Consider the following 13102-nt stretch of genomic DNA (forward strand, 5'->3'; position numbering starts at 1 on the left):
GTACTAACTAATACAACCAGGCTGGCTGGTCAATTCAGTCAGCAAGGGAGCATGAGCTTTTGCTTTGAGAAAATTGCAAATGAGAGCTAATGCTGAAACCACAGGGAATCAATAGTTCTACATAAAACTGGTCAAACAGCTGCTTTTAATGCGGGACTTTATTGATTTGTTTTGGATCTAATTGACTTTTTACTCAACTAACTTTTGTGGTGCCAGTGTGTTTTGAATATACACCATTAGTCTACATTGCCTATAATTACACAATATGAAGTTTAACTCTGTAGGAGGAGGCCTGTTGGATGGAAAGAGCTAATAGGCTCTCAGGAAACCTATGGTCAGGAATGAAACCCAATTGCTTTTAATGGGTAGCTCCTGAAAAACAGTGGGATCTACAGCTGTGAATATACTTCCTCCAAAATGCACAGTGTGGGGACCCCTGGCTTGACTAGTCAATGACAATTTTTCAATTGTTAGTAATAAAATCTGAGGAAAATTTACAAACATAGGTGACATTATAAAAAAAAATGGTGCACAACAGCAATGAGAATTTTATTTTAGAAATAAATTCTTTGTCACTCTAAATAACATTGGAACCAAGTCTAGTTACATCTCAAAACCAGGGTACCTGTGATGCTTGAACTCACATTTGAACAAGAAATTCACTGAAACGAGAGTTAGCCTTATATTTGTTGTAGGGAATAATTTAGGACCTCCAGACATTGTGTCAAACCTGTAAAGATGTATAAGGTGCTGGAAAGTACAGGGTTGATCGTACTTGCTGCCAGCCAAAGCACTGGTGTTTGGAAAGGCTTCTGTTCCTGTTATTTGTGGGTTTGAGGCCACAAGTCCTCAGACATCTTCAGCTGATAAATATAGTTCATATGTTTCCATTTGTTTTCTTTTCACATTCTGAATTTATATAAATGGAGTGAGTAATTGATTGATTGATTGATTGATTGATGAAGCAAATGGTGCAATGGTGAGAGTGCAAGCAGAGCCAGAAGCGATGCGGGGAACTGCCTTTTATGTCAAGGAAGGAGATGCCATCATTATGTGGGCATTTTCTGTACAGAAAGTGAGCTGGTGTGCTACAGGCTGTGATTCGTCACTGTCCTCCTCTCACCTAGTGCCGGCATGGTGGTGCTCAAGTCGTCGAGGCAGCAGCAGTGAGGACTCTGGCCTCGCATAGGCTGCATTCGCAAACGCCTGGTTAGAGCGTCTGCGTGGCCAGAATTAGCTCGCGGTGTGTGTTTTGTGTTAGTTCCACACCTCCTACATCAGGAACTGGCTCAGTCCTTTGATGAGACGGGAAAATTTCAAAGGTGGAATTTGTTTGTGAGGGTGTTGGGAGCATGTTAATGAGTGTAGGTAGCATCTCTTGCATGTCTGCAAGCCAGCTAAACGCAAACAACCCCCAACACGTTCTGGTGGATAATAAAAGTACGTATCCTAAAAGTCAGTTAGAAGTGCTGCATGCGCACGGTGGGGTGTGTGCATGTGAAACACATGGACAACACTAGTTCTCGTAACACACGAACAGCTTTTCTTGTAATTGTGGGTATATGTGCACTCAAGGATACACAGATGATGTCGAAAAGGGAGTTACAGTGGGAGGTGCATCATGTTCATGTTGGTCCTTTTGGTTGTCTTCGACATTTTGGATACTCCTTGATCTGAAATATGCGTCCTTTCCTCCCTTTTCCCTTTTTCCTTTCCAGCCTTTTAGCCCTTTGGGCTGCTTTGTTTAGCTTAATTTGGAAAAAAGGAAATACTTGGCGCTTAGAAGGAGTAATTCCGTATGGAATTCTCACTGTAGGTGCATTTTGCAAGGTTGCAGCGTTCCTGATAGTCTTGACATGCCATGCATACAGGTGTGTGCCATACTTAGGGTGAGCAGGACTGCACTTGGGTGCTCACTGCACTTCTGACTGGATTTTTCCAGCCTTCTCTGTTCTGTTCTTCCACACAAGTGTGTGGCTGGGGAACAGTAATGTCACAGCTTCACTGCAGAACTGTCCCATCCTTTGCTACACAAAGATCCCCGGTAGCCTCCTCCCTAGAAGCCAGGTGGGGTTACCATTAATGATTAGTGCTTGGGTCACAGTGCATTGTAGCTGGAGTTGAGCCTCAACACAATGTAGATTACCTTGAAAGAGTGTTGAGAAATTGAAATGTCTTAATGATCAGGCTTGTGTTCGTGAGTTCATTATCAGCCTTAAAACTTATATTGAGCAGGAAATACCGTAGCAGTAACTTGAGACACATTCATGCTCCTACTGTACGTAACCTTGGAACTCTGCAGAAGTCACAAAGCTGCATGTTCTTTGTAGTACGCGTTCATTTAATGACAGCTAAGTCTCTTACACACATGCTAACAAGTACTGGAGACGGGCCAGTCAAGGACAGCGGAAGGACAGACACACAAACACACATCCCTCTTGTAGCAGCAGTGCTCCCACGATGCTCCCACGAACTGAAACATGACTTGTTTTTTCTCAGGCGTATGTTCTACCAAGCAGAGAAACAAATGCAGAGCTTTCAGCATGCGCTTTGTTCTTTTTCTCATTGCTCCATAAGGTCCCACCTTGAATGACAAGCCAGAAGCAAAAGCAGCCAATGTCCCAAAGGTGTCTGGGCTAGAGCGGAGCCGGGAACTGAGCACCGACGTGCCCTTCGCCCTGCCTATCCCCAGCCCCCAGCCAGTAGCTGCCGTTGTGACTTCTACTTCCTCAGCGCCCACGTCAAGCGCCAGAGCAAGCCCACTGTTGAAGAAGGAGCCAGTGATTTCAGCACCAGCACCACCAAGGCTCACGCCTCAGCCGCAGCCTCGGCCACAGTCACAACCTCAACCTCGGCCGCAGTCGCAGCCTCAGTTAATACCTGAGCTTCGGACCCAGCCTCCGAGTCACATCCCTCCACCTCTCAATTACCAAGTGCATCACCAGGTGGCCCACAACGGACTCAATAATATCAGGTAGGGGAAAGGGATACTCGTGTCGTCTTTGCGCTACTGCTGGGCTAAAGCTTGTTTCAAATGGGATAGAAATTGCTGGGAGGCGAGACAAGAGCACTCTTACTTAAGTCTGTGTAAGATGCTCCGTGTGTTGGATATTGGACTTTCCGTGCTGACTCCACAGGCTGGGTTTTCCAGCAGTGGTGGATGACTGCATTTGAAACATGGTGATAAATGCTCCCTTTCTGGGAGAAAGGCATGTGTAACTGTGGGGTAAAGTTCCTTTAGGTCCGGTTTCAAGTGGAGTTTTGCACTGTCTTGTCTGAGCTGGCTAGTTCTTGCCTTAGAAATTTAAGGTGGTTTGAGTTTGAGCAACTCCCTTGTTTCATATTCAGAAAGACTTCCATTGAAGTAGGTTTGTTCATGATTATCACAGGTTTTTTGGTTCACCGGCATCAAAAGAGGGATATCTATATCAGAAAATGCTCTGTGCTTTAGAACAGGGCTTCCGTGTAGGCTGAGAAACCTGCGTCAATCTGACATGTTCAGATCTAGCAGGAGGCTTAGCTTCGCTGTTTAAATTGCCTCCATCCAGTAAGTAGGAAGGGTGAAAATGGTATGGATAAAACGTTTCTAAAGAAAAGAGTTTAGCCAGTCAACTGGAACCTGTATAGTCTTTTTGCTGGTACAGAAAATATGCCTTGCCTCCCAGACCAGAAGAACTAGGCTAGTTTAAACAAGATGAGAAAACTGATTTAAAACGTAATATTTTGCTGCACAAGGGTCAAAATATGAATACAGAGAGCTGCCATCAATGTGTATTTCATAGTATCCTGCGTACTTAAGCACTGTTGTGGTTTTACCCTGTAAATGCCACCATAGTATAAATGATTAATAATTTTTCAAAGTACTCAAGATATCTCAGAGGTTTAGATTGCAACAAATAATTGGTATTGTGGGAATTACACTAAATAATAACTGCAATGATAGTGCCTTTCACCCCACAAAACTTAGATCACTTGCAGTGAAGTAATAGTAGTAGAAGAAGATGTAAAATACAGAATTATTATGAGAAAAAATTATTAACGTGGTGCGCGTTTGAATGCTTGTGTGAATATAACTACACAGCATGCACAGCAGATACAACTTTGTTCCAACATCACTCATGCTATGCAACTCTGTGCACCCAGAGCAACAGAAAAAGGAATTAGAGTGATTGCGTCGTATGATCACAAGGACGCACGTGGCCACCGCAAGGTCATCAGAGGCTAAACAAAGGTGCAAAATCCATCTGCCTCTGTGGCCTTCATCAGTATCTCGTAGGTAGCTCTGAGGATTGTAACTTGCTCAAGCAGCAGAGGAAATGTCACTCCAGAGAGCCCAAGCCCCGTCCTGCCCTGTTGGAGAAGTTCATTAAGATTCGTTCCTGTCTCCACTGCGATTAAGAAAAACAAAAACATAAGCTTGGGGAGATCAGTGTTACATAGCTGTGTTGCTTCTGGTAGTGTATTTCTTACACTGTTTCAGTCTTGTATTGTAACACACTCTCTCTCTTTCTCTCTCTGTCTCTCTCCCCGCTCTTCCCCCTATCTTTTTCTCTCTGCAGCCGGAGCAGCAGTGCTAGCAGTGCAACAAGCATCAGCCTCCCGAAACACCTTCCCCTCTCTCCCCAGATTCCTCCGCACCATTCCTCCGGCCCGGCTCTGCCCCTCTCCATCTCTAATCTTGCTACCTCGCACTTCTCTCTCAGATCGCAGACCCAACACCAGCACCATCCGGCCATGTTCGCCACCCCACCCACGCTGCCACCTCCACCAGCGTTACCTACCAACAGCCTCGTGATACCAGGTCACCCTGCGGGTAGGTTCCCTTCTTCTTCCAGGGCTGATCTGCCATGCATGCGCTGGAGGGTGTTGAGAGATGGGCTGGCTGGTGGGCAGGTAAAATAAAGTGACGCAGACCCCTCGGCGGGCAGTGTGTGCTGGAACTGTGAGAGTGCTCGTGAAACAGGTAGGAGACCTGGACGTGCTTTACCAGATGAGAGATTGTAGAGACACACTCTAGCTTCCTATAAGAACTCTTCGAAACAAATTTTTCCAAAAAAAAATCTCCTTTCCAGGGCATGAGTTGTCCAGTGTGGCATTCCACAGTCATGAGACATTTTTTAGATTAACAAAGGCCTGATGTACAGTTTGCCATTCTCCCCTTCTTCCTCCCCACTGTAAGGAAAGCTGCTGCTTTTAGAACTGTCTTTAAAAAACTGTTTCTAATCATCCCAGAAAGTTGTTCTAGCTGAACACCTTTCCCCCTGTCTGGTCCTTCGACAAGCAGCACATCCTGCCGGCAGAGCAGGACCCTCTGCCTGCAGCAGCACAAGCTCTCTGTGTGCCCATGGCTCCTTGGCCTTTGTGTCTGAGGCAGAGACAGCTCAGCTGACAAACTGCTGTTCAGCCCTCACTATCTTTGCGTCCTTTTAAAAAGTTTCCTTTGTTCACCGTGGCCCCCATTCTATTGTCGCTTCTGCCCTAAATGCCCTGTTTATAGCTTATCCATTAGCCTACAGCTGTCCCTGGAAGAGACCCTGGCAGCTGGAGACTTCCCTGCAACTTTCGCTTGCTGGGGCCTCCTTTTGATCTGGCATTTGACTCCACAACTAACTCAGCAGGGATTAAACGGGACAAGCATTTTGCAAAAAACGCACCCTCTGTTTCCTATGAAACCAGTTAAAGGAATAAGGAGAGAGCAGATTTGCTGTGGAAAAATCTGATGGCCCTGCATCCCCTTTTTTTCTTTCAGGAGGTAAATAATGTCCCATTATTTATAACTGCTTCTTTAAATGAAAGAAAAATGTGAATTCATCCAAAGCGAGCTCTCAGAACGATGATAGACAAAAGTGCCGTGGGTTCCTAGCCAGAAGCAGGACCACATAGGCCAAAGCTGCCGGCTTTCACAGGCCCTGGCACCATCTAGAATTTCAACCACATGGTTGGGAAGATGTTGGCAGCACTGTGGGAGACCTATTCATTGCTTCCCCTGTTTAAGGCAAAGGACTACTGTGATGGAGACTTTGAAAGTATTGCAAAAGGAAATAGCAATGCGCTCACTAAAAGCATGATATTGCAGTCAATGAAAGCAAGTATGTTTTCACCATTAACTTCAGGAGGTGCAAGATCAAGTGACCTATTCACATTCAGCAGCTTGCCAGGAAATGGTAACAGTCTTGCTCCTACTAAAAGGATTTCTCCTGCAATTTAAGCAGGAGAAGCCTAAGTTAGCAGAGGGAAAGGTCTGGGCGTCTAACCCTGCAGACAGTGAAATGCCTCTTGTCTGCATTATATGAAATGCCTGCAAACTGGCACATCATAAAATCGATACAGAGCGCTACAGAGCCAGGAGCTTCTGTTGTCATTCGCATAAAAGTTTCTTAAAAGCAAACAATATTGCTGAGCAGCCCTGAAGAGGTAGGATCCAACTGCCGCTAGCAGCATAGTCCTTGTTGTGCTGTTCGAGTGCATGTGTCCTCTCAGTAAAAGCACCAGCTTAGAAAAGCCATCAGAGAGTGTATGGCCCTTTGAAGTCTCCTTTTTGTCATGTTTTTCTCCCCCCTCTTCGGAGGAAAATGTGCTCTTCCTTTAAATGTACTTTGGCACGCTTGTCGCTGTTACTGAGAAGAGGAGCGGAGCGCCTGCATTCACTGGTGGTACAAATTCAGGTCTCTGAATAACAAGAACGCGCTTCTGGTGGCATTTCTTGCCTTTGAAACCTAAAGCAAGTTATACAAGTGACTTAGGAGCAACCCTCGTGTGGGCTGCTGTCCTCTGCTCAAGGGCACCAAGGCTGGCCCTGATGTAGGATACACAGAGGAAACAGCGGCCTTTCTGTCTTCTCCTCTGAACATGAGGGTACCTAGCAACGTTAGCAGGATTGGCCTTTTTCTGCCATGCCCACCGCGTGTGCGCACACAGAGCGGTAGTGTTTGGGCGTTCAAAGGGCTGCTCAGTTACTCTGCTCCTAGTTGTGGTGTTACATGGCCAGACCCGTGGGACGAGGCATCACTGGTAGGCACAAGAACTTAGTTCTGATCCTAACATTGCCCAGAGCCCCTCACAAAGCTGGGTTATTTCTCGGCAGTCCCATCCTTACTATGAAGCAGTCGCTCCTCCAAGTGCCACACCGCTTTTCCAAACGTCTCCGGGCCTTTTCTTTTCCTGACAAAGGCCAAAGTTGTGGTACAGGGCTATGGGCTGGAGCCAGCTGCAAATCTATCGGTCTGACTTTAAGTCTCTTAAAGAAATTGGATATCAGAGCACTTACAACTGCCAACTCGCTTTTATCTCTCCCTCCAGAAAAGTGGATTATCTTGATGCTAACAGAAGGATTCAGTTTCTTTAAGTCATGCCAGATCTAAATGCGTAAACACACACACACACACACGAAATCGTACTCATATTCTCTAAAGAGGTTAGGTTTTGGACCTAAGTGCTTTCAGCCTAGGTTTTTTTTTCTTCTTTGCTTGCTCCAAGGAGAACCTATTATAGACTCTTTTGCTCCAGTGCCTTAGGCTTCAGTATCACAAGTATATGTACTTTCTGCTTTTGTATTAATTATTATAAAGATTGTAGCAATACACAGTACCTGCTTTTAGCAGTACAACTATTACTGAAAAGCAAATGACTTAGGCACCCAAAACTTGCTTTCAGAAGTGACTTTCAATAGGATGTAGGCTTCTAAGTGGTAGTAGAGCCCTTGAAATTCCCCATCAGAGGGCCTGTTTTTAAAGATCTTAACCATGTCACTTCAGAAAGTGATTGATTTAGACATTTCTAATGTTACTCTAAAAAATTTAAGTAAAAGAAATGCCTGCAGAACATGAAATAAAACTTTAAAGCGCATGTATTCTTTTGCCCCGTTATAGTCAGTGCTGTAGCTTGAAAGGGGTGTTACACTAAAAAAGTTCATGCAAGTTCAGAAGCAAGTAGGTCAGTCAGGAATGGGTGTATGTCACCCACAGCTGATGACACAGGTTGCTCTCAGCTCAGAAAACATCTAACATGTTGGGTGCTGATTCCTCTTTGAAATTCTTAGGCAAAATTACAGGTGGATTTAATTGATAGCAGCAGACATTTATGGGCAAGCGGACATTTGTCCTTATTGTCCTCAGTCACGTCATTTCTAAAGTGCTGGTATCTTCCACTGCCCTAAACCACATTCAAATTCAGTGCAAGCTGGTTCTTCCAGAGGAAGATGCTGAGAAGGGGCCACATGTCTTACGGTGGAACATTTTATTTTCTGCAGTCATTGCAACCTTCATGAGATGTCGAGCCATTTCAGTGTTTCTCCTCTTCCCACTGATTCCTCCTCCGTATTTTCTCATAGGAGAAAAGCCTGGAGGCAAGGACAAAAAATGACAATTATAGCCTGTTAGAAATTGAGGACAGGACCGCTTAGTATTTAAGATCTCAGAAAAACCTTACTTGCAAAGAGGGCCTCAGTTTGTAGGATGGATGTTCCTGGCCACTGTGTGCTTGTCCTGGGGCTGAGAAGGGGGAGAATGGCACAGGGATCCGTTGAGAAATGGCCACGTGAGCAGGCAGTTTCCAGCCACCCAAATCCATGGTTATCTCATGGCGTTGTAGATGTCGTCAAAGTTTTACCTCTTAAGTACGTGCGTGTTAGAGCGTAACGCGCGTCTTAGGCCCACCGTCCGCCTTCAGCGTGCGCGTGTGCTTCTGAATTGCGCACCTCCACCGGAAGCAGGTCAGTATCACTCGTTTTAAAGCGAGCCGTTGTCCTCGAGGGCGCTCCCCCGCATCTCGCTGGCGCGGGAAGGTCCGGCCAGCGGGCCGCGAGACCGGCGGGCCGTGAGACCACCGGGCCGCGAGGCCGGCGCGCCGAGGTCCGTTCCCGGAGACGCCTCGGTGCCGTGGCCGTCCGGTGCCGGGGAGGAGGAGGAGGAGGAGGAGGAGGAGGAGCCCGTCGCGGGGGTAGCGGGGCCGCGGGCGGGGGGCCGGGGGCGGATGCTTGCTGACGCCCCCGATGATGTTTTCTGCTGTGATGACTCATGGTGTTCTCTCTTGTCTTTAGATACCAGCCTGTTGATATCATTCAACCAACCAATCATGTATTGCCAGCCTCATTCGGGGATTCTGATTGGTACTTTGTCACAGGCATCTCTCTTACCTCCACCAATGAGTCCTCACGTAGAAAACCACCACAGCATGACCTGCAGAAACAGGGAATGCCAGGTGAATATTGACTCTTTCTCCTCCGTCTTTGTGGTACTCACAGGCCCACGGGCCTCTGTGTCTTTTTTTTTTCTCTCTCTCTCTCCTCTAGATCACGAACTGCTCAGGCAAGAGCTGAACAACCGGTTTTTGGTTCAGAGTTCGGACCGGGCCGCTGCCTCACTTGGCCCGGTGCCGCTGCTGAGAGCGGAGTTTCACCAGCACCAACACACGCATCAGCACCAACACACCCACCAGCACACATTCACTCCTTTTCCATCCAGCTTGCCCCAGACGCCGCTCATGCCGCCCTCTGCACCTCCCATGGTGCGTACCCCAGCCCAAAATGTGAGGATAAGTAGAGCATCTCTGGTCAAAAAGCCTAACCCGCTCTTGTCAAACAAAACCCAGTCCTCTTCATTTCAGCCAGGCGTGATGTCCCTGCTCTTCCGACCTGGAGGTCTGGAGAGACGGGCCCAGCTCTCCCAAAGGGACCCCCTTTCCATCCAGAGCCTCCACACTGAGCCTCCAGGTCCCCCACGCTGCTACCCGTGAGCAGATACCGCACCCATGAGACAAGTCCAGAGCCCCTGTAGTTTCCCTATTCGTGTGTCCTGCCGTGTATTTCTATTTCCCCTTTCCCAGAGCCAGGTGCCGTGACACACCAAAACACACCAACAAGGACACCGCAAGATGGGTGGCCTCCAGTCCCAAATGCAGTCCCCACAACTGTTCGTTGCGGGCCGGACTGTACTCGCTTACCCTGAGCTCTCACCATAGCGCAGCATCTCATCTGATATGAGTTTTGTCCCTCTTCCTCCTGAATCCCTAATCTGTATCGATTTTGGCATTTATTATTTGATTACATCAACAAGCACTAATTTGTGCGTGGCTGGTTCTTCTTGTGGGAGAGATTCTCCTGGCCGTGTGATAACCGTTAGCATTTTGCCATTGAATTTGCTTGTAACACGATGGGACTTTGCTGCAGCTGTTACAAAATTGTTAGAGATCTGCTGCAAATGGATTTTGTCAGTACTTGAAAACGCACTCTCTCCCCATTTCTGACAATTACTTTGTGAGATTGAAAGAACAAGATTCAGCTTTTTTTCTCCCTCTCAGTTTCACACTGTGTCAAAAATGTAGGAACAACCCTCTTCTGCTAAGGCTATCAAAAGCCAGGAGTAACAGCAAAAGCAGCATTTGGGAAGAACTACCAAGAACTCAAGGAGCATGATGTTTCTCACTTTTCTTTCCCACTGCTGACTGCCCGATGACATTCTTGGGTTGTAATCTGCTTAGCAGCGAGACAATTAAAAGTAGTATCATCCACCCAAAATCCAGCCCCAGGTGTTTGCTCAATGTACTCCTGTGTAAACACCTTCTCTTCTTTTCTTGGTCTGTGTAAAACAATCTTGAAACTTTTCTCACAAACCTCCTGTGTTATTTAAGAATCCTGATATCCGATCCTGCGAACAGCTCCCTCCCCTCCCACCCGTGCCCGTTGATGTCAGCCTTCATCGCAAAAACAGCTTGCAAGGCTCTTTTGTTATATTTCACTCACATCTTCTTATATTCCACTAGATCAGGTCTGCTAATCCCAACACCAGAGAAGAGTGTTGAAATTTACAGCTGCATGTGTTTGGTAATTTATGGTATTTACACTGGAGGGGACATGGCTCCAGTAATAACTGTAATTAATGAAATTACAAATCTACTCTCCTGCACATAGAGGAGTGTGAAACAGCAGCTGACTTGCCAAATAAGCAGCTTTTCATGGGGTCTCACAGCTCCCTTCCCTGGCTTCTTCCCCACTCCCCCCTCCCCAGCAGAATGTACATACTGTTCAAAAATGCAATGCGTATATGCTTTGGTTTTGCTTCCAAGGTGATATAGGACAAATGGTCATAAAAATAAGTATGGGTCACAGAATGCACACATGGAGGTGTTAAAACCCCATGCTGGAACAGAAAAGGTTAACCATCACCTTTTCTCTGGGGCACTCTTCTCTTTTGCAGGGGAGGGGGAATACAGAGATATTTGTACATCTGAAGCAGTTAAGCCCTTTTCCAAACGATTTTGGCACTTACAGGAACCCAGAAAATGGGGAGTTGGTATTGCTTGCCCCACAGTAGACATTGGGGTCTAATGGAAAACGTTCCCTACCTTCTAGTCTGTGATCTAGTTCAGTGCTCCAGAGGCGCATCCCAGATCTAGACCCGGAGCTGAACTTCCCTGTGTTTCGCTGTGCTGCGGTATCAGGACTGCTGTCTTCGTAGTGAAGGAACCTCTTCACATAGTGCCTGCAAACAGGGTTCTGCAGTGAGACTCGGCAGCACCCAGCACAACCCGGGGGCTAGCACCTTTCCATCTCCGTTAGCTTTGGGAAATCAGGCAGTTCCCTGATGAGCGAGTATGGAATAACCAGTCAGTTCTGCTCTGTTAAATGCTGTACAAACGGGCCATGATTATTTGTCTGTATTGAAGTCCTGATGTGTCTGCTACTGCCGAAACCAAACTCACCTGTTTCCTTTTTTTTTTTCTCTTTTCTTTCCAGTTTGACAAGTACGCTCCCAAATTAGACAACCCTTACTTTCGACATTCCAACGTGAGTGCTTACCTTTCTAGGTGGTGTCTTTGTTAATGGTTCTGCTTGTACTTCTTTTGCTTGTTTTCGATTGATCAGTAATGTTTTGATTCATTCATTCCTAAAGCTCTTTTTCCGTCTTGATTTTTTTTTTTTTTAAGGTACAAAATTTTCTTTGGGCTTTTTTTTTTTTTTTTAAATCTTTGTCTGCTGCATTTTTGCTGCTGCGGCTCTATATTGCTGTGCCTGGGATGGCAGGGAATGCGCAGAAATGGCTAAATCAGTGGTCATTGCAGTATCTTTGCAGCTGGTGCTTCTCACAGTGCAGCAGCCCGGAGTGCATGGCTCTATCACAAGATTTTGCTCAGGTCACAGGAGTAAGTCAGACTGGTGGTTTCTTCCTGGTGCTCCCCACTGCTCCAAAGCACAAAAACTTCATCTTTTAGGACTTGTAAAACTGCTGTATGTGCTCAGGAGAGGCCTAAGCAAAACTTAACCAACGTACACAACTACAAGGTGGTGTGCATGTTGCCTGTGGTTAGTGTGCAATGCAGCATCTTGTGGTTCTTTTTTGCTTTGAAAATTAAAGCAGGTCACATTTCAAAATGGGGTCAATTTGTTTGCTACTGCAGAAAAATGCAAAGTTAACCAAAAGTGAACATAAAACCCAAATTATTCCGATTCCTCTAAAAATGGTGAATGCTCTGTGCTTCCTGCAATAGTCCACAAATTTTAAAGGCACACTTGTTCAGCACTACCTAGAAAATTAATCAGATGAGCGCATTTTCCAAGTTTTGGCTTTGCTCTTAAAAATTTTGAAAGCAAATTTAGTGTGTATTTTCACTGTGGCACTCATTCAACACAGTACTATTTTTGTATGTGCCAGGCTTGGCACCTACCTCCATTATTGTTCAAGTTGTCCTGTGACATAAGCATCTCTTTTTCTTTTGTAGTTCTTTCCAACCTATCCTCCAGCAATGCCTGGAATGCCACCCATGCTTCCACATTCAGGTCCCTTTGGGTCACTTCAGGGAGCATTTCAACCGAAGGTACAAACTTCTTCTTATGAAGGCTTTGTTCTTTTGCTGGGAGAGAAACTGTATTCAGAGTTGTGTCTCTGGTGATTTAGTAGCACATGATTTAACTAGCAGAAGTGCAGCACAAGGTTGGAAGCAATCACCCCACAGATCTGTGAGCATCCTCTGCACAAAGCAGCCAACACTTTAGCAGAAATTTTCTCTTGGCACTACAGATCATTCCTTGGAAAAGGATGTAGTGGTTCACTTGGGAGGTCAACTGAAACTGGAGGAGAAGCATACAGTCAAATGCATTATTTGATTG

At 46.1% G+C, this 13102-nt stretch overlaps 1 protein-coding gene across 17 annotated transcripts in view; it reads left to right on the forward strand.

Moving 5' to 3' along the window:
- Window positions 1-13102, forward strand: part of FBRSL1 (fibrosin like 1) — a 561483-nt gene that overhangs the window by 529865 nt on the left and 18516 nt on the right. For 7 of the 17 annotated variants that reach the window (XM_030024933.2, XM_030024926.2, XM_030024928.2 and 4 more), the window contains 5 exons: window positions 2578-2974; window positions 4560-4813; window positions 9290-9525; window positions 11732-11782; window positions 12715-12810. In XM_030024933.2, coding sequence (XP_029880793.1) covers window positions 2578-2974; window positions 4560-4813; window positions 9290-9525; window positions 11732-11782; window positions 12715-12810 — 1034 coding nt within the window. Of the gene's footprint in view, window positions 1-2577; window positions 2975-4559; window positions 4814-9037; window positions 9526-11731; window positions 11783-12714; window positions 12811-13102 lie in introns of all 17 variants that reach the window. The other 10 variants (XM_030024932.2, XM_030024942.2, XM_030024929.2 and 7 more) reach the window with 6 other exon arrangements.

This window comes from Aquila chrysaetos, chromosome 9 (genome assembly GCF_900496995.4).
Source record: "Aquila chrysaetos chrysaetos chromosome 9, bAquChr1.4, whole genome shotgun sequence".
Lineage (NCBI taxonomy): Eukaryota > Metazoa > Chordata > Aves > Accipitriformes > Accipitridae > Aquila > Aquila chrysaetos.